The 21,843-nt window shown below is 47.1% G+C and overlaps 1 protein-coding gene across 4 annotated transcripts in view; it reads left to right on the top strand.

Moving 5' to 3' along the window:
• Nucleotides 1-20,021, top strand: part of LOC139379609 (dual specificity tyrosine-phosphorylation-regulated kinase 2) — a 47,343-nt gene extending 27,322 nt beyond the window's left edge. For all 4 annotated transcript variants that reach the window (XM_071122406.1, XM_071122404.1, XM_071122403.1 and 1 more), the window contains exons 2-3: nt 207-337; nt 17,769-20,021. In XM_071122406.1, the coding sequence (XP_070978507.1) occupies nt 17,790-19,373 (1,584 nt within the window). In that variant the 5' untranslated portion in view covers nt 207-337; nt 17,769-17,789 and the 3' untranslated portion in view covers nt 19,374-20,021. The remainder of the gene's footprint in view (nt 1-206; nt 338-17,768) is intronic.
• Nucleotides 20,022-21,843: the final 1,822 nt, after the last annotated feature.

The following is a 21,843-nucleotide window of genomic DNA, read 5'->3' as shown; positions in this document are numbered from 1 at the left end:
TACCTGTTTTGCCGAAGCCATTGTCGCAAGAAGGATTTCCACCTACAATGACCCCCTAAATGCCTGCTTAAATTACTATCCTTAAAATGGATTAAGACAGAGTCCATAGCCTGCTCTACAGCCTGATAACTCTGAGGTGGCCTATGTGGGTAAATAGGCCCATTCAGATTAACCTCATTTCCTGTGTCATTTTGTACGATCTGCAGGCAAAGGGGGTGAGATCTGCCAGCTACAGTCTTCCCCCGGAATCGGAGTCGGGGGTCCCCGGGCCGGAGCAGCGACAGACCCGCCATCGCCGGTCACACTACCACCCCTCAGGAATATCAAGTCGCTCACGGTACGTAACCTGCGGAGCCATGCTTGCTTGTGGGTTTACTGAGGACTAAACATCGGCTTCTTCTTCATATAATAATAATAATAGTGTGGACCTGCTGCCTATTGCAATGGGATACAGTAGTTTCATTTACACCGTGCATCGCTTATCTATAGGCTATGGAGACCGGAAATGGTGTCTAATAAAAACATGTTTGGTTGCGAACAGGGAGGGTTGTGTCGTTACATGGTTGTTACAACGTAGCGCCGCGGTTTGGTTTAGATTCAGCTCAACGAAATGCAACCACGTAACAAGTTGTCCTGCCACACTGTCACGTGAGGTGTACATTATAGGGCATTAGCACGTGTAGGGTACAGCAGACAATACATAGATATCAAGCTATATCGTGTGATCCTAGATAACACGTACGGTAGTAGCCTATGTCACGTGTGCTTATAGTTTTGTTTATGACCGTGGAAGGGTACATGGTATTCGTTCTTTACGGTGCTGTAACTTTTACGATGATCGTAGCAGGCGGCATAGGCTAGATTTCAAACTTGGAGCTTTAACGTTAGTTAGACTACTCAGTGATACAGTTGCAACTTGCAAAATCCCAATGCACCATATTTAGGATTTGTTGTTGTTGTTGTTGTTGTGCATGCCTACAGCGTTGTTGAGTTGACAGTTAGTTACGATGTTTAGCATGTTGTCAGACTGGTATAAAATGAGTCTTGTCTCGAAGCCATGGCCAGTGTGTGTGTGTGTGTGTGTGTGTGTGTGTGTGCTCGGTTTGGAACGCACGGGGATTCAGGGAAATAGAAGGTTGAGATTTAATATGAGTTTGCGTGCTGTAGAAAAAGATACCGTTTTATTTATTGTTACGATAATCACGTTGACAGAGATACTCAGGTAAGCAGAGGCTATGTGTCTTGTGGAGGTTGAAACAACTCGTACTGTGTACAGTGTAGCTACGTTAGCCGACTGACTTTATAGCCTACCCGATGTTTACACGTGATCTCAGACAGATAAGTCTTTATTTTATCAATCGAGACTATAAGGGCCATATGTTGGGGGGGGGGGGGGGGGGGGTGTAAACATGACCCACATGTAAACATGAAATTATATTGTAATGTTTTAATACTGGTGGATAGTTGGTCCAGCAGGCTCTATAAAAGCGTGTCCTGAAGTAATGGAGGATTTGGACTCCAGTTAAATGAAGGAGGAGTTTCCAGGCCTTTATTTAGACCTTCCTTCAAATAGATATAAATATAGACTCGGCCAGAAGGACGAGCTCAGCAGCTCAGCAGCTTTCTCCTGACAGAGGATTTTATTGGGCCCTTGTGTTTATCTTCAACTATGATTTAAGGAAAATAAAACCTGACCAGGAAGTTCAAATCAAAATGAGGAAGATTTATATTGGTCCTTCCTGAAATAGCCCCAGGGACAATGTTGTTAAGTTGTAAATAAACCACGGATATATTTCTCACCAGTCTCTGTCTCTGTGCTGTGAGGAACAGACACATTCATCACCAGTCTCTGTCTCTGTGAGGAACAGACATATCCCTCACCAGTCTCTGTGCTGTGAGGAACAGACACATTCATCACCAGTCTCTGTCTCTGTGCTGTGAGGAACAGACATAATTCTCACCAGTCTCTGTCTCTGTGCTGTGAGGAACAGACACATTCATCACCAGTCTCTGTCTCTGTGCTGTGAGGAACAGACACATTCCTCACCAGTCTCTGTCTCTGTGCTGTGAGGAACAGACATAATTCTCACCAGTCTCTGTGTCTGTGCTCAGGACAGGTATAGTCAATGGTCATGTGTCTAACTCCACTGTTCTCTAAGTACTGATACTATTTAATCTAATCTGTTAATTGTCAGGTTCAGACAGTGTTAGGTGTTGTAGCTGGTCACACAATGTGTAGACTGTATCATAAATTCACAATTTCGCTTTCTGATTTACTCAACTATTTACCTCTAGTCATCCAAAAAACAAGTAGATAGATTTGAACATAGATTTGACCGAATCTGCAAAACTAACTTTCACTGGGGAGGGGGGAAATTGGTGTCTTTCCCAATACAATTGTGAGACAATGTAGTCTATCAATCAGTAGTCTAACGAAGAATTCTGCAACTTACCGCAGCTACACTGGTAGTTCATGTCATTGTAGCTACGCTCCCTGTCAGGGCCTGTCTCCTGTTCTAGTAGTCCTGGTGTCCATTCCAGTAGCTACGCTCCCTGTCAGGCCTGTCTCCTGTTCTAGTAGTCCTGGTGTCCATTCCAGTAGCTACGCTCCCTGTCAGGCCTGTCTCCTGTTCTAGTAGTCCTGGTGTCCATTCCAGTAGCTACGCTCCCTGTTAGGGCTGTCTCCTGTTCTAGTAGTCCTGGTGTCTATTCCAGTAGCTACGCTCCCTGTCAGGGCCTGTCCTTTGTTCTAGTAGTCCTGGTGCCCATTCCAGTAGCTACGCTCCCTGTCAGGGCTGTCTCCTGTTCTAGTAGTCCTGGTGTCTATTCCAGTAGCTACGCTCCCTGTTAGGGCTGTCTCCTGTTCTAGTAGTCCTGGTGTCTATTCCAGTAGCTACGCTCCCTGTCAAGCCTGTCCCCTGTTCTAGTAGTCCTGGTGTCTATTCCAGTAGCTACACTTCCTGTCAGGCCTGTCCTTTGTTCTAGTAGTCCTGGTGTCTATTCCAGTAGCTACACTCCCTGTCAAGCCTGTCGTTTGTTCTAGTAGTCCTGGTGCCCATTCCAGTAGCTACACTCCCTGTCAAGCCTGTCGTTTGTTCTAGTAGTCCTGGTGTCTATTCCAGTAGCTACACTCCCTGTCAGGGCCTGTCCCCTGTTCTAGTAGTCCTGGTGTCTATTCCAGTAGCTACACTCCCTGTCAGGGCTGTCCCCTGTTCTAGTAGTCCTGGTGTCTATTCCAGTAGCTACACTCCCTGTCAGGGCTGTCCCCTGTTCTAGTAGTCCTGGTGTCTATTCCAGTAGCTACGCTCCCTGTCAAGCCTGTCCCCTGTTCTAGTAGTCCTGGTGTCTATTCCAGTAGCTACACTTCCTGTCAGGCCTGTCCTTTGTTCTAGTAGTCCTGGTGTCTATTCCAGTAGCTACGCTCCCTGTCAGGGCTGTCTCCTGTTCTAGTAGTCCTGGTGTCTATTCCAGTAGCTACTCTCCCTGTCAGGGCTGTCTCCTGTTCTAGTAGTCCTGGTGTCTATTCCAGTAGCTACGCTCCCTGTCAGGGCTGTCTCCTGTTCTAGTAGTCCTGGTGTCTATTCCAGTAGCTACTCTCCCTGTCAGGGCTGTCTCCTGTTCTAGTAGTCCTGGTGTCTATTCCAGTAGCTACGCTCCCTGTCAAGCCTGTCGTTTGTTCTAGTAGTCCTGGTGTCTATTCCAGTAGCTACACTCCCTGTCAGGGCCTGTCCTTTGTTCTAGTAGTCCTGGTGTCTATTCCAGTAGCTACGCTCCCTGTCAGGGCCTGTCCTTTGTTCTAGTAGTCCTGGTGTCTATTCCAGTAGCTACGCTCCCTGTCAAGCCTGTCCTTTGTTCTAGTAGTCCTGGTGTCTATTCCAGTAGCTACGCTCCCTGTCAGGGCTGTCCCCTGTTCTAGTAGTCCTGGTGTCTATTCCAGTAGCTACGCTCCCTGTCAGGGCTGTCCCCTGTTCTAGTAGTCCCGGTGCCCATTCCAGGCAGGTCACTGGCAGTAACAGTTGCTCCATGTGTTCCAGACAGTCATTGTTATCCAGAGAGGAGGAGGAGGACAGAGACACAATAAGGTCACATGTTCAGGTGTTATTAGTGGTAGAATTGGCCCATCTAATGCTGTCAAGGTTGCTGGCTCTCTGTCCACTCAGTTATTGACTGTTCTGTTTCTTCTCCTGTTTGTCCCGACCTGAACTAACCTCATTAGTGTTGACACAAACACATCTGTTCCGGAACTAGAACCTCTACAGTACAGAGAGGTGGTGTAGACATCTGTTCCGGAACTAGAACCTCTACAGTACAGAGAGGTGGTGTAGACATCTGTTCCGGAACCAGAACCTCTACAGTACAGAGAGGTGGTGTAGACATCTGTTGTGGAACCAGAACCTCTACAGTACAGAGAGGTGGTGTAGACATCTGTTGTGGAACCAGAACCTCTACAGTACAGAGAGGTGGTGAAGACATCTGTTGTGGAACCAGAACCTCTACAGTACAGAGAGGTGGTGTAGACATCTGTTGTGGAACCAGAACCTCTACAGTACAGAGAGGTGGTGTAGACATCTGTTCCGGAACCAGAACCTCTACAGTACAGAGATGTGGTGAAGACATCTGTTCCGGAACCAGAACCTCTACAGTACAGAGAGGTGTTGAAGACATCTGTTGTGGAACCAGAACCTCTACAGTACAGAGAGGTGGTGAAGACATCTGTTGTGGAACCAGAACCTCTACAGTACAGAGAGGTGGTGTAGACATCTGTTCCGGAACCAGAACCTCTACAGTACAGAGAGGTGTTGAAGACATCTGTTGTGGAACCAGAACCTCTACAGTACAGAGAGGTGTTGAAGACGTCTGTTGTGGAACCAGAACCTCTACAGTACAGAGAGGTGGTGAAGACATCTGTTGTGGAACCAGAACCTCTACAGTACAGAGAGGTGGCGAAGACATCTGTTCCGGAACCAGAACCTCTACAGTACAGAGAGGTGGTGTAGACATCTGTTGTGGAACCAGAACCTCTACAGTACAGAGAGGTGGTGTAGACATCTGTTCCGGAACCAGAACCTCTACAGTACAGAGAGGTGGTGAAGACATCTGTTCCGGAACCAGAACCTCTACAGTACAGAAAGGTGGTGAAGACATCTGTTGTGGAACCAGAACCTCTACAGTACAGAGAGGTGGTGAAGACATCTGTTGTGGAACCAGAACCTCTACAGTACAGAGAGGTGTTGAAGCAAGGCCTCTTAGTGGAACACAACGCTGGGAGCAAAACACAGCTCTCCTCCTCCCAAACGGCCCCCTATTCCCTATCTAGTGCCCTAGCTGTGACCAAAGCCCATCGGCTCTATATGAGAATAGGCAGCTATTTGAGACATATTTGCAGTCAGATATTATCGCTCCCTTAGTTGGGACACTAGGGGTGGTGAGGGCGGGTGATAAATGACTGAGGTACCCCCGGCCGTCTGCAGAGAGCTGGGTCTTGTTCATCGTGCCCCAAACGGACTGAAACAGGGAGGGACTGAACACGTGTGGTTTGTGTGTGTGGTTTGTGTGTGTGGTTTGGGCTACAGACCAGTGGTATCCTGTAATCTGCAGCTGTCGTCCTCTCTACCCTCTCCCTGACCTGCCCCCCAATTCCTGTCCACATCATGTCCCTGTTATCCAACCAAGACACAGGACAAGTGTTAAAATGACAGCATTTAGAACAGCTATTTAGACACACACACACACACACACACACACACACACACACACACACACACACACACACACACACACACACACACACACTGTAGATTGTCTCAGAGGCAACAAACACTAAATGGCTGATCATTTCACAGACACACTAGTTGAACATGATGTGACTGTGTGTAGATAACTATTTTAGTAAGTGTTGTATAAGTATGGTGGAATAACTCTAGTTGACTTGGTGGAATAACTCTAGTTGACATGGTGGAATAACTCTAGTTGACATGGAGGAATAACTCTAGCTGACATGGTGGAATAACTCTAGTTGACATGGTGGAACAACTCTAGTTGACATAGTGGAATAACTCTAGTTGACATGGTAAAATAACTCTAGTTGACTTGTTGGAATAACTCTAATTGACATGGTGGAATAACTCTAGTTGACATGGTGGAATAACTCTAGTTGACATGGTGGAATAACTCTAGTTGACATGGAGGAATAACTCTAGTTGACATGGTGGAATAACTCTAGTTGACATGGAGGAATAACTCTAGTTGACATGGAGGAATAACTCTAGTTGACATGGTGGAATAACTAGTTGGCATGGTGGAATAACTAGTTGACATGGTGGAATAACTCTAGTTGACATGGAGGAATAACTCTAGTTGACATGGTGGAATAACTCTAGTTGACATGGTGGAATAACTAGTTGACATGGTGGAATAACTATAGTTGACATGGTGGAATAACTCTAGTTGACATGGTGGAATAGCTCTAGTTAACATGGTGGAATAACTCTAGTTGACATGGTGGAATAACTAGTTGACATGGTGGAATAACTCTAGTTGACATGGTGGAATAACTAGTTGACATGGTGGAATAACTCTAGTTGACATGGTGGAATAACTAGTTGACATGGTGGAATAGCTCTAGTTGACATGGTGGAATAACTCTAGTTGACATGGTGGAATAACTAGTTGACATGGTGAAATAGCTCTAGTTGACATGGTGGAATAACTCTAGTTGACATGGTGGAATAACTAGTTGACATGGTGGAATAACTAGTTGACGTGGTGGAATAGCTAGTTGACATGGTGGAATAACTAGTTGACATGGTGGAATAACTAGTTGACATGGTGGAATAACTCTAGTTGACATGGTGGAATAACCCTAGTTGACATGGTGGAATAACTCTAGTTGACATGGTGGAATAACTCTAGTTGACATAGTGGAATAACTCTAGTTGACATAGTGGAAGCATACAGCTCCCCCACCTCTCAACCCTGTTCTGTAGTACAGAGACCAGCTGACAACCACCTCTCAACCCTGTTCTGTAGTACAGAGACCAGCTGACAACCACCTCAACCCTGTTCTGTAGTACAGAGACCAGCTGACAACCACCTCAACCCTGTTCTGTAGTACAGAGACCAGCTGACAACCACCTCTCAACCCTGTTCTGTAGTACAGAGACCAGCTGACAACCACCTCAACCCTGTTCTGTAGTACAGAGACCAGCTGACAACCACCTCTCAACCCTGTTCTGTAGTACAGAGACCAGCTGACAACCACCTCTCAACCCTGTTCTGTAGTACAGAGACCAGCTGACAACCACCTCAACCCTGTTCTGTAGTACAGAGACCAGCTGACAACCACCTCTCAACCCTGTTCTGTAGTACAGAGACCAGCTGACAACCACCTCTCAACCCTGTTCTGTAGTACAGAGACCAGCTGACAACCACCTCAACCCTGTTCTGTAGTACAGAGACCAGCTGACAACCACCTCTCAACCCTGTTCTGTAGTACAGAGACCAGCTGACAACCACCTCTCAACCCTGTTCTGTAGTACAGAGACCAGCTGACAACCACCTAGACCCTGTTCTGTAGTCCAGAGACCAGCTGACAACCACCTCAACCCTGTTCTGTAGTACAGAGACCAGCTGACAACCACCTCTCAACCCTGTTCTGTAGTACAGAGACCAGCTGACAACCACCTCAACCCTGTTCTGTAGTACAGAGACCAGCTGACAACCACCTCTCAACCCTGTTCTGTAGTACAGAGACCAGCTGACAACCACCTCAACCCTGTTCTGTAGTACAGAGACCAGTTGACAACCACCTCAACCCTGTTCTGTAGTACAGAGACCAGCTGACAACATACAGGCATCAGGAACAGGGTGACATGCTGAACATTTCAGAAGGGGTCTATAGTTTATGACCGTGGTGCTTTAAAAAGACACACAATGTTCGCCTGTGCATTTACATCAAGGACATGCTGGGACTGACTGTCCCCTTAACCCAGAGGAATGGTACCAGCTCTGTCCTGTCTATGTTCCAGGGGACTGACTGTCCCCTTTACCACAGAGGACTGCTACCAGCTCTGTCCTGTCTTTGTTCCAGGGGACTGACTTTCCCCTTAACCTAGAGGACTAGTACCAGCTCTGTCCTGTCTCTGTTCCAGGGGACTGACTGTCCCCTTAACCCAGAGGACTAGTACCAGCTCTGTCCTGTCTCTGTTCCAGGGGACTGACTATCCCCTTAACCCAGAGGACTGGTACCAGCTCTGTCCTGTCTCTGCTCCAGGGGACTGACTGTCCCCTTAACCCAGAGGACTGGTACCAGCTCTGTCCTGTCTCTGTTCCAGGGGACTAACTGTCCCCTTAACCCAGGGGACTAGTACCAGCTCTGTCCAGTCTCTGTTCCAGGGGACTGACTGTCCCCTTAACCCAGAGGACTGGTACCAGCTCTGTCCTGTCTCTGTTCCAGGGGACTGACTGTCCCCTTAACACAGAGGACTGCTACCAGCTCTGTCCTGTCTCTGTTCCAGGGGACTGACTATCCCCTTAACCCAGAGGACTGGTACCAGCTCTGTCCTGTCTCTGCTCCAGGGGACTGACTGTCCCCTTAACCCAGAGGACTGGTACCAGCTCTGTCCTGTCTCTGTTCCAGGGGACTAACTGTCCCCTTAACCCAGGGGACTAGTACCAGCTCTGTCCAGTCTCTGTTCCAGGGGACTGACTGTCCCCTTAACCCAGAGGACTGGTACCAGCTCTGTCCTGTCTCTGTTCCAGGGGACTGACTGTCCCCTTAACACAGAGGACTGCTACCAGCTCTGTCCTGTCTCTGTTCCAGGGGACTGACTGTCCCCTTAACCCAGAGGACTAGTACCAGCTCTGTCCTGTCTCTGTTCCAGGGGACTGACTGTCCCCTTAACCCAGAGGACTAGTACCAGCTCTGTCCTGTCTCTGTTCCAGGGCACGGGTCAAAGTTAGAAAGAGACAGACAGACGTACAACAAGCCGATGTGTTTCGTTAAAAGTCATTCCCTGCCACAGTGTGTATTGGTATCATAGCTACAGTACAGTTAGTAGGAGCTAGCAGGCTGTTTGTGCTACACTGTCCTCTCTCTATCCAGGGATCTGCCATCTGGTCCGAACAACAAGCAAATCCACCAGGGTCTGTTAAATGAAAGCCAAGTAGCAGAACGCTTGTTCTTCCCTCACAATACAACACCTCTAGGAGACCAGTCTCTAGTACTGATGGTACCAGTCCTCTGGGTTAAGACCAGTCTCTAGTACTGATGGTACCAGTCCTCTGGGTTAAGACCAGACTCTAGTACTGATGGTACCAGTCCTCTGGGTTAAGGGGACAGTCAGTCCCCTGGAACAGAGACAGGACAGAGCTGGTACTAGTCCTCTGGGTTAAGGGGACAGTCAGTCCCCTGGAACAGAGACAGGACAGAGCTGGTACTAGTCCTCTGGGTTAAGGGAACAGTCATTCCCCTGGAACTGGACAGTCAACACCTCTAGGAGACCAGTCTCTATTACTGACCTCTGATACGTTGTGATGAATTATCACACAGTGACCTCTAGGAGACCAGTCTCTAGTACTGTCCTCTGATACGTTGTGATGAATTATCACACAATGACCTCTAGGAGACCAGTCTCTATTACTGTCCTCTGATACGTTGTGATGAATTATCACACAGTGACCTCTAGGAGACCAGTCTCTAGTACTGTCCTCTGATACGTTGTGATGAATTATCACACAATGACCTCTAGGAGACCAGTCTCTATTACTGTCCTCTGATACGTTGTGATGAATTATCACACAGTGACCTCTAGGAGACCAGTCTCTAGTACTGTCCTCTGATACGTTGTGATGAATTATCACACAGTGACCTCTAGGAGACCAGTCTCTAGTACTGTCCTCTGATACGTTGTGATGAATTATCACACAGTGACCTCTAGGAGACCAGTCTCTATTACTGACCTCTGATACGTTGTGATGAATTATCACACAGTGACCTCTAGGAGACCAGTCTCTATTACTGTCCTCTGATACGTTGTGATGAATTATCACACAGTGACCTCTAGGAGACCAGTCTCTAGTACTGTCCTCTGATACGTTGTGATGAATTATCACACAGTGACCTCTAGGAGACCAGTCTCTAGTACTGTCCTCTGATACGTTGTGATGAATTATCACACAGTGACCTCTAGGTGCGTCTGAAGTGGCACCCTATGCCCTTTATAGCGCACTATAAAGTATACACACGACAGTGGTGCACTATGTAGGGAATAGGGTGACATTTGGGACACCTCCCCAGGCGAATAGAGGACGTTTAGAAGTGAAATGACCATCGGGTTGGAGTGCAGACAGAGTAATAAACCAGTTCTACCAGCTGATTACAGTGTAATGTAGGGAACACCTGCTGTATGGAGACAGACTCTGGTCTACAGACAAGACTGTAATGGTTTGTCTAGTCTACAGACAGGACAGTGATGGTTTGTCTAATCTACAGACAGGACAGTAATGGTTTGTGGAGACAGACTCTAGTCTACAGACAGGACAGTAATGGTTTGTCTAGTCTACAGACAGGACAGTAATGGTTTGTCTAGTCTATAGACAGGACAGTAATGGTTTGTCTAGTCTATAGACCGGACAGTAATGGTTTGTGGAGACAGACTCTAGTCTACAGACAGGACAGTAATGGTTTGTCTAGTCTATAGACAGGACAGTAATGGTTTGTGGAGACAGACGCTAGTCTACAGACAGGACAGTAATGGTTTGTCTAGTCTATAGACAGGACAGTAATGGTTTGTGGAGACAGACTCTAGTCTACAGACAGGACAGTAATGGTTTGTCTAGTCTATAGACAGGACAGTAATGGTTTGTGGAGACAGACTCTAGTCTACAGACAGGACAGTGATGGTTTGTGGAGACAGACTCTAGTCTACAGACAGGACAGTAATGGTTTCTGGAGGGAGAGAAGAAGGACTCTAACCATGCAAATTCAGGGTCTGAAAGGTCGTGTGTGTGTGTGTGTGTGTGTGTGTGTGTGTGTGTGTGTGTGTGTGTGTGTGTGTGTGTGTGTGTGTGTGTGTGTGTGTGTGTGTGTGTGTGGAAGCAGCAGGACAGGGGGAACAGACAATCCCCTGCCTGAACGAAGCAACAGGATGTTGCAGAGAAAACAAGATGTCTGCCGAGCGAGGAGGTAATCACCTTATCGCCTAGGGAAGGGTCTGGTGGGGAGGCAGCTCAGGAACACAGGAAGTCCACTAATAGCGTTCACGCTAAACATTTAAAGGAGAGAAGGAGCTAGATATACACAGAGTATTGAAGTTAGCATGAAAGAACATTTCCCCCAAAACAACCTGAAACTTCTCTCTACACATTCTGAATGCAGGGGCATATTGTACATGTCATTCTCTATGGATTTTACTAGGAAGTTTCTAGTGACTAGTCTGACCTGGTAGTGAGTCTAGTGACTAGTCTGACCTGGTAGTGAGTCTAGTGACTAGTCTGACCTGGTAGTGAGTCTAGTGACTAGTCTGACCTGGTAGTGAGTCTAGTGACTAGTCTGACCTGGTAGTGAGTTTCTAGTGACTAGTCTGACCTGGTAGTGATTTCTAGTGACTAGTCTGACCTGGTAGTTAGTTTCTAGTGACTAGTCTGACCTGGTAGTGAGTCTAGTGACTAGTCTGACCTGGTAGTGAGTCTAGTGACTAGTCTGACCTGGTAGTGAGTTTCTAGTGACTAGTCTGACCTGGTAGTGAGTCTAGTGACTAGTCTGACCTGGTAGTGAGTTTCTAGTGACTAGTCTGACCTGGTAGTGAGTTTCTAGTGACTAGTCTGACCTGGTAGTGAGTCTAGTGACTAGTCTGACCTGGTAGTGAGTTTCTAGTGACTAGTCTGACCTGGTAGTGAGTCTAGTGACTAGTCTGACCTGGTAGTGAGATTCTAGTGACAAGTCTGACCTGGTAGTGAGTCTAGTGACTAGTCTGACCTGGTAGTGAGTCTAGTGACTAGTCTGACCTGGTAGTGAGTCTAGTGACTAGTCTGACCTGATAGTGAGCTGACCACGTTGTCTATTATCTCCCACTTGGCTGCTGACAGAATCACGTAGCGCTCGGCCGGGGGAGAGACGGAGGCCCTCTTCCTTATGGAACATAGAACATGTCATTATTCATTCACACAATGCAGAGAGACAGAGAGAGGGAGAAAGATAGAGGAGAGGGAGGGGGGTAGAGAGGAGAGGAAAGGAGAGAGAGAGAGAGGGAGAAAGATAGAGGAGAGGGAAGGAGAGAGAGAGGAGAGGAAAGGGAGAAAAAAAAGAGAAGAGAGAGAGGAGAAGGGGAGAGAGAGAGAGGAGAGAGAAGGGGAGAGAGAGAGCGGGAGAAAGAGAGAGGAGGGAGACGAGAGAGAGAGAGAGAGAGAGAGAGAGGAAGATAGAGGAGAGGGAGGGGGTGGAGAGGAGAGAGAGGGGGGAGAAGGGGAGAGAGAGAGGAGAGAAAGGGAGAGAAAGAGAGAGAGAGAGAGAGAGAGAGAGAGGAAGAGCAAAACAGACCAGTTGGATGAGGCAGGGTTGTATTACGGTCTATGAGGTCATCAGATATGCATTAGCCCAGGTATTGGGCTGGACTGGTCAGTTATGTTATGCAGAGTAAGGGAGGGTATAGGGCTGGGCTGGTCAGTTATGTTATGCAGAGTAAGGGAGGGTATAGGGCTGGGCTGGTCAGTTATGTTATGTAGAGTATAGGGCTGGGCTGGTCAGTTATGTTATGCAGAGTAAGGGAGGGTATAGGGCTGGTCAGTTATGTTATGCAGAGTAAGGGAGGGTATAGGGCTGGTAAGTTATGTTATGCAGAGTAAGGGAGGGTATAGGGCCTGGCAGTGAGCAGCAGGCAGTACTTCTAACTGAGGAGGTGATCACTAACTAAGAGCCGCGTCCCCATGGCAGCTGATCTCTTGAATCCTGTTGAGTCTGGAAATCCAGATTGTTCATCATTGTGTCCTATTTCACAATCCTCCTGCAGCTCACGCACACACACACACACACACACACACACACACACACACACACACACTTGTCAAGCGCTGTCTTCTCTGTTGATTTGGTCCAGAGCAGAGTAGGACGGGGAGAGAGAGAGAGTCCCTCTTTGTCTTCTGTTGTCTCCTCCCCCATTCCTTTATCAGCTGGACTGGTATAGTAACACAACTCTCCCTACAGCTTCCTGGTTCCTTAATCAGCTGGACTAGTGTAGTAACACAACTCTCCCTACAGCTTCCTGGTTCCTTAATCAGCTGGACTAGTATAGTAACACAACTCTACCTACAGCTTCCTGGTTCCTTAATCAGCTGGACTAGTATAGTAACAACTCTCCCTACAGCTTCCTTCTTCCTGGTTCCTTTATCAGCTGGACTAGTATAGTAACACAACTCTCCCTACAGCTTCCTTCTTCCTGGTTCCTTTATCAGCTGGACTAGTATAGTAACACAACTCTCCCTACAGCTTCCTTCTTCCTGGTTCCTTTATCAGCTGGACTAGTATAGTAACAACTCTCCCTACAGCTTCCTTCTTCCTGGTTCCTTTATCAGCTGGACTAGTCCAGTAACACAACTCTACTTACAGCTTCCTTCTTCCTGGTTGTGTAATCTAAGGAACGTGTGTGATTGCGTTCTTTAGAACCAGACACACACACACACTACTCCCTGCTAAAGATCCTTCACACACACACACACACACACACACACACACACACACACACACACACACACACACACACACACACACACACACACACACACACACACACACACACACACACACACACTACTCCCTGCTAAGAGCCTTATCCTGCAGATCAGTACGGCGAGCTAGATAAAGCTTTAGTCTGCTATAGATACAACACCACTGTCATGTAGATGCTGTAACGTCTTTATAAACCACAAGCTAAGACCTAGACAAGCTAATACCTACACAAGCTAAGACCTACACAAGCTAAGACCTACACAAGCTAAGACCTAGACAAGCTAAGACCTACACAAGCTAAGACCTACACAATCAAAGACCTACACAAGCTAAGACCTACACAAGCTAAGACCTAGGCAAGCTAAGACAAGCTAAGACCTAGACAAGCTAAGACCTAGACAAGCTAAGACCTAGACAAGCTAAGACCTAGACAAGCTAATACCTAGACCAGCTAATACCTAGACCAGCTAAGACCTACACAAGCTAAGACCTAGACAAGCTAAGACCTAGACAAGCTAAGACCTACACAAGCTAAGACCTAGACAAGCTAATACCTAGACCAGCTAAGACCTACACAAGCTAAGACCTAGACAAGCCAAGACATAGACAAGCTAAGACCTACATAAGCTAAGACCTAGACAAGCTAAGACCTACTCAAGCTAAGACAAGCTAAGACCTACACAAGCTAATACCTAGACAAGCTAAGACCTAGACAAGCTAATATCTAAGACAAGCTAAGACCTACACAAGCTAAGACCTACACAAGCTAAGACCTACACAAGCTAAGACCTACACAAGCTAAGACCTAGACAAGCTAAGACCTACACAAGCTAAGACCTACACAATCAAAGACCTACACAAGCTAAGACCTACACAAGCTAAGACCTAGGCAAGCTAAGACAAGCTAAGACCTAGACAAGCTAAGACCTAGACAAGCTAAGACCTAGACAAGCTAAGACCTAGACAAGCTAATACCTAGACCAGCTAATACCTAGACCAGCTAAGACCTACACAAGCTAAGACCTAGACAAGCTAAGACCTAGACAAGCTAAGACCTACACAAGCTAAGACCTAGACAAGCTAATACCTAGACCAGCTAAGACCTACACAAGCTAAGACCTAGACAAGCCAAGACATAGACAAGCTAAGACCTACATAAGCTAAGACCTAGACAAGCTAAGACCTACTCAAGCTAAGACAAGCTAAGACCTACACAAGCTAATACCTAGACAAGCTAAGACCTAGACAAGCTAATATCTAAACCAGCTAAGACCTACACAAGCTAAGACCTACACACGCTAAGACCTACACAAGCTAAGACCTACACAAGCTAAGACCTACACAAGCTAAGACCTACACACGCTAAGACCTACACAAGCTAAGACCTGTTCGTGTCAGTGGTAGTTGGATTATATCTAGAAACACACCTAAAACCTAGACCAGGTGTTCCTGTCAGTGGTAGCTGGATTATATCTAGAAACACACCTAAAACCTAGACCAGGTGTTCCTGTCAGTGGTAGCTGGGTTATATCTAGAAACACACCTAAAACCAGGTGTTCCTGTCAGTGGTAGCTGGATTATATCTAGAAACACATCTAAAACCTAGACCAGGTGTTCCTGTCAGTGGTAGCTGGGTTATATCTAGAAACACACCTAAAACCTAGACCAGGTGTTCCTGTCAGTGGTAGCTGGGTTATATCTAGAAACACACCTAAAACCTAGACCAGGTGTTCCTGTCAGTGGTAGCTGGATTATATCTAGAAACACACCTAAAACCTAGACCAGGTGTTCCTGTCAGTGGTAGTTGGATTATATCTAGAAACGCACCTAAAACCAGGTGTTCCTGTCAGTGGTAGCTGGATTATATCTAGAAACACACCTAAAATCTAGACCAGGTGTTCCTGTCAGTGGTAGCTGGGTTATATCTAGAAACACACCTAAAACCTAGACCAGGTGTTCCTGTCAGTGGTAGCTGGATTATATCTAGAAACACACCTAAAACCTAGACCAGGTGTTCCTGTCAGTGGTAGTTGGATTATATCTAGAAACACATCTAAAACCAGGTGTTCCTGTCAGTGGTAGTTGGATTATATCTAGAAACACATCTAAAACCAGGTGTTCCTGTCAGTGGTAGTTGGATTATATCTAGAAACACATCTAAAACCAGGTGTTCCTGTCAGTGGTAGTTGGATTATATCTAGAAACACATCTAAAACCAGGTGTTCCTGTCAGTGGTAGTTGGATTATATCTAGAAACACACCTAAAACCAGGTGTTCCTGTCAGTGGTAGCTGGATTATATCTAGAAACACACCTAAAACCTAGACCAGGTGTTCCTGTCAGTGGTAGCTGGATTATATCTAGAAACACACCTAAAACCTAGACCAGGTGTTCCTGTCAGTGGTAGTTGGATTATATCTAGAAACACATCTAAAACCAGGTGTTCCTGTCAGTGGTAGTTGGATTATATCTAGAAACGCATCTAAAACCAGGTGTTCCTGTCAGTGGTAGCTGGATTATATCTAGAAACACATCTAAAACCTAGACCAGGTGTTCCTGTCAGTGGTAGCTGGATTATATCTAGAAACACATCTAAAACCAGGTGTTCCTGTCAGTGGTAGTTGGATTATATCTAGAAACACATCTAAGACCAGGTGTTCCTGTCAGTGGTAGTTGGATTATATCTAGAAACACATCTAAAACCAGGTGTTCCTGTCAGTGGTAGTTGGATTATATCTAGAAACACACCTAAAACCTAGACCAGGTGTTCCTGTCAGCGGTAGTTGGATTATATCTAGAAACACACCTAAAACCAGGTGTTCCTGTCAGTGGTAGTTGGATTATATCTAGAAACACACCTAAAACCTAGACCAGGTGTTCCTGTCAGCGGTAGTTGGATTATATCTAGAAACACACCTAAAACCAGGTGTTCCTGTCAGTGGTAGTTGGGTTATATCTAGAAACACATCTAAAACCAGGTGTTCCTGTCAGTGGTAGTTGGATTATATCTAGAAACACACCTAAAACCTAGACCAGGTGTTCCTGTCAGCGGTAGTTGGATTATATCTAGAAACACACCTAAAACCAGGTGTTCCTGTCAGTGGTAGTTGGATTATATCTAGAAACACACCTAAAACCAGGTGTTCCTGTCAGTGGTAGTTGGATTATATCTAGAAACACACCTAAAACCTAGACCAGGTGTTCCTGTCAGTGGTAGTTGGATTATATCTAGAAACACACCTAAAACCTAGACCAGGTGTTCCTGTCAGTGGTAGTTGGATTATATCTAGAAACACACCTAAAACCTAGACCAGGTTATCCTGTCAGTGGTAGTTGGATTATATCTAGAAACACACCTAAAACCTAGACCAGGTGTTCCTGTCAGTGGTAGTTGGATTATATCTAGAAACACACCAAAAAACTAGACCAGGTGTTCCTGTCAGTGGTAGTTGGATTATATCTAGAAACACATCTAAAACCAGGTGTTCCTGTCAGTGGTAGTTGGATTATATCTAGAAACACACCTAAAACCTAGACCAGGTGTTCCTGTCAGTGGTAGCTGGATTATATCTAGAAACACACCTAAAACCTAGACCAGGTGTTCCTGTCAGTGGTAGTTGGATTATATCTAGAAACACACCTAAAACCTAGACCAGGTGTTCCTGTCAGTGGTAGTTGGATTATATCTAGAAACACACCTAAGACCTAGACCAGGTGTTCCTGTCAGTGGTAGTTGGATTATATCTAGAAACACACCTAAAACCTAGACCAGGTGTTCCTGTCAGTGGTAGCTGGATTATATCTAGAAACTCATCTAAGACCAGGTGTTCCTGTCAGTGGTAGCTGGATTATATCTAGAATATTCTATATCTGTATCTTTTAGAATCCAGAATTGGTTTGCTCGACTCACTAGTTCCTCAAAGTATTTGGGTGCAGGGTTCAAAGGACATATCAACTGTTTCTGTCCGTTGTTTTCAGTTGGGTCTTTTCCTGTTGATGCTGCTGCTGATTCTAATGTCTTGTTCTGTCCCTCTGATCTCTTCCAGGTTGGAGGCAATAAGCACACCATGAGTGACCACATGCACGCGGGGAACCACCAACAGATCCACGTCCAACAGCTGTTTGAGGAGAACAGCAACAAACGGACAGTGTTGACTGCCCAGCCCAATGGGTTGACCTCTGTGGGCCGGGCAGGTCTACCGCTGCCTGACCGACAGCAGCCCGACGTCACCACGGCCCAGTGTCGGCAGGGCAGCTCAGCCTCCCTCAAGTCCACCGACAGCAAGCCCCAGCCGGCCACCCTGACCCCGGAGCAGGCCATGAAGCAGTTCATGCCCAAGCTTACGGCCTTCGAGCACCACGAGATCTTCAGTTACCCAGAGGTGTATTTTGCTGGACCCAACGCCAAGAAGAGGCCGGGGGTGATCGGGGGGTCCAACAACGGAGGCTACGACGACGATCAGGGCTCCTACGTCCAGGTGCCCCACGACCACGTCTCCTACCGCTACGAGGTCCTCAAGGTGATTGGCAAGGGCAGTTTCGGTCAGGTGGTGAAGGCCTACGACCACAAGGCCCACTGCCACGTGGCGCTGAAGATGGTGAGGAATGAGAAGAGGTTCCACCGCCAGGCGGCCGAGGAGATCCGGATCCTGGAGCACCTGAGGAAGCAGGACAAAGACTCCACCATGAACGTGATCCACATGCTGGAGAACTTCACATTCCGTAACCACATCTGCATGACCTTTGAACTCCTCAGCATGAACCTCTACGAGCTCATCAAGAAGAACAAGTTCCAGGGCTTCAGCTTGCCGCTCGTCAGGAAGTTCGCCCACTCTATCCTGCAGTGTCTGGACTCGCTGCACAAGAACCGTATCATCCACTGTGACCTGAAGCCAGAGAACATTCTCCTGAAGCAGCAGGGACGCAGCGGGATCAAGGTCATCGACTTTGGCTCCAGCTGCTACGAGCACCAGCGGGTTTACACCTACATCCAGTCTCGTTTTTACAGAGCTCCCGAGGTCATCCTGGGGTCACGCTATGGGATGCCTATTGACATGTGGAGCCTGGGCTGCATCTTAGCGGAGTTGCTCACTGGGTACCCTCTTCTGCCGGGCGAAGATGAAGGGGACCAACTGGCATGCGTCATCGAGCTGCTGGGCATGCCCTCGCAGAAACTTCTGGACTCTTCCAAGAGAGCCAAGAACTTTGTGAGCTCCAAGGGTTACCCCCGGTACTGCGCGGTGACGACCCTGCCGGACGGCTCGGTGGTGCTGAACGGGGGGCGCTCCCGCCGGGGCAAACTGAGGGGACCCCCGGGGAGCAAGGAGTGGGTGACGGCCTTGAAGGGCTGCGACGACCCCCTGTTCCTGGACTTCATCAAGCAGTGTCTGGAGTGGGACCCTGCCGTGCGCATGTCCCCCAGCCAGGCCCTCAGACACCCCTGGCTCAGGAGGCGCTTGCCCAAACCTCCCACGGGGGACAAAACAGCGGTGAAGCGTATCACAGACGGGGGCTCTGGCGCTATCACATCAATCTCCAAATTACCTCCCACCTCGGGCTCCACCTCCAAGATAAGGACTAACCTGGCACAAATGACGGACGCTAACGGGAACATCCAACAGAGGACAGTGTTGCCAAAACTAGTCAGTTGAAGAAACTGTAAACGACAGCTAGTTCGTTGTCTAATCTAGGATATCTCTTCTTACTGGTTTTGGTTTGTTTTTTTTAAATGGAGAGATGATTGTGTCTCCGAGAGAGAGAAAAACAACCGGGGAAGCCTGAACAGTACCAGTCACAGTACTCAACAGTGTGGTTTTTTAGACAGACGGACAGTACCAGTCACAGTACTCAACAGTGTGTTTTTTTTAGACAGAGGGGTTTATTCAGCGTTATTAATTCACCGCGTCATTGTTTAGTAGCTCTGTAGCAGCTTTTATTTCAATATAAACAAGAGATAAACATGAAAGTGGTCATCATGAAGGGAACAATGCTTTTAGGTGTTTAGTCTCAGGACTGTGTGCTATGATGGAGCAGGTGGCTACCGTTCACACAATCTGGCCCAAGCAGAGACTCATAACCTGGGCATGATAGTGTAGAATAACAGAATGGGTGGCTGGCCACGATGAACACATGGCGATAACTAACTCATATCTTTTAGGTGTTTAGTCTCAGGACTGTGTGCTATGATGGAGCAGGTGGCTACCGTTCACACAATCTGGCCCAAGCAGAGACTCATAACCTGGGCACGATAGTGTAGAATAACAGAATGGGTGGCTGGCCACGATGAACACATGGCGATAACTAACTCATATCTTTTAGGTGTTTAGTCTCAGGACTGTGTGCTATGATGGAGCAGGTGGCTACCGTTCACACAAATCTGGCCCAAGCAGAGACTCATAACCTGGGCATGATAGTGTAGAATAACAGAATGGGTGGCTGGCCACGATGAACACATGGCGATAACTAACTCATATCTTTTAGGTGTTTAGTCTCAGGACTGTGTGCTATGATGGAGCAGGTGGCTACCGTTCACACAAATCTGGCCCAAGCAGAGACTCATAACCTGGGCATGATAGTGTAGAATAACAGAATGGGTGGCTGGCCACGATGAACACATGGCGATAACTAACTCATATCTTTTAGGTGTTTAGTCTCAGGACTGTGTGCTATGATGGAGCAGGTGGCTACCGTTCACACAATCTGGCCCAAGCAGAGACTGATAACCTGGGCACGATAGTGTAGAATAACAGAATGGGTGGCTGGCCACGATGAACACATGGCGTAATACATAACTACATAACATAACTAACTCATATCAGACAGTCTGAAGATATTTAGGCTCTGCTTCTCTACCTTATCCGATTGATATAGTGACATTAAATAGCTGTGAGAAAGGTGTTTTTTTATTTTATATAAGCTAAGATCATAGTATCTGAGATGAGGTTTTGGTCAAATAAATGCGAGGATGGAAAGTGGCTGTTTTAAGACTGTTAAGAGTTAAAGTGAGAGGTTGGACCGCGGTGTGGAAGCATTCGTTTACCTGACAGACTATGCCTGTAATTCTCTTGACATTCCTTAAACAACTGAACTAGAACGAGGGGGAAAATTAGTGCAGGTTTGTCTTGTTTTCACCTGTACCAGAAACAAGGGAGTGATACACGGAATAATGTGCTCTGACAGAGAGGAGGAGGGGAGAGGAGGGGAGGGGATGGGAGAAGGGGAGGGGAGAGGAGGGGAGGGGAGGGGATAGAAGAGAGGAGGGGAGAGGAGGGGAGGGGATGGGAGAAGGGGAGGGGAGAGAAGAGGGAGAGGAGGGGAGGGGAGAGGAGGGGAGGGGAGGGGAGGGGAGGGGAGAGGGAGAGGGAGAGGAGGGGAGGGGATAGAAGAGAGGAGAGGAGGGGAGGGGAGAGAAGAGGGAGAGGAGGGGAGAAAAGAGGGGAGAGGAGGGGAGAAGGGGAGGGGAGAGAAGGGCATCTATCAAATTATGAGATGTCAACATAATAAGTTATTAGGTGCTATTCCTTGGTACAGCTGCTGTGAAATATATATCTTCACTGCAAAACAATGGTGCTTTTTATTTGACAATGGATGTAAAGAGGATTTTGGAGCAAAAATGTCTACTTTGTTTTGTTCTATCAGATTAATGGATGATTAGAAACTAAATGTGCTGAGGCAGAGTAGAGCTGAGGTGAAGTGGCTTTGTGATGATGTCCTCATCAGAGAGGACTGTGTCTGTGATGAAGGACTGTGGATATTATAATGTCCTCATCAGAGAGGACTGTGTCTGTGTTGAAGGACTGTGGATATTATAATGTCCTCATCAGAGAGGACTGTGTCTGTGTTGAAGGACTGTGGATATTATAATGTCCTCATCAGAGAGGACTGTGTCTGTGTTGAAGGACTGTGGATATTATAATGTCCTCATCAGAGAGGACTGTGTCTGTGATGAAGGACTGTGGATATTATAATGTCCTCATCAGAGAGGACTGTGTCTGTGATAAAGGACTGTGGATATTATAATGTCCTCGTCAGAGAGGACTGTGTCTGTGTTGAAGGACTGTGGATATTATAATGTCCTCATCAGAGAGGACTGTGTCTGTGATGAAGGACTGTGGATATTAT

This window comes from Oncorhynchus clarkii, chromosome 21 (genome assembly GCF_045791955.1).
Source record: "Oncorhynchus clarkii lewisi isolate Uvic-CL-2024 chromosome 21, UVic_Ocla_1.0, whole genome shotgun sequence".
Classification (NCBI taxonomy): domain Eukaryota; kingdom Metazoa; phylum Chordata; class Actinopteri; order Salmoniformes; family Salmonidae; genus Oncorhynchus; species Oncorhynchus clarkii.
Note: the sequence above shows the minus strand (reverse complement) of the source record. Positions and strands in the feature narration are given on the sequence as shown.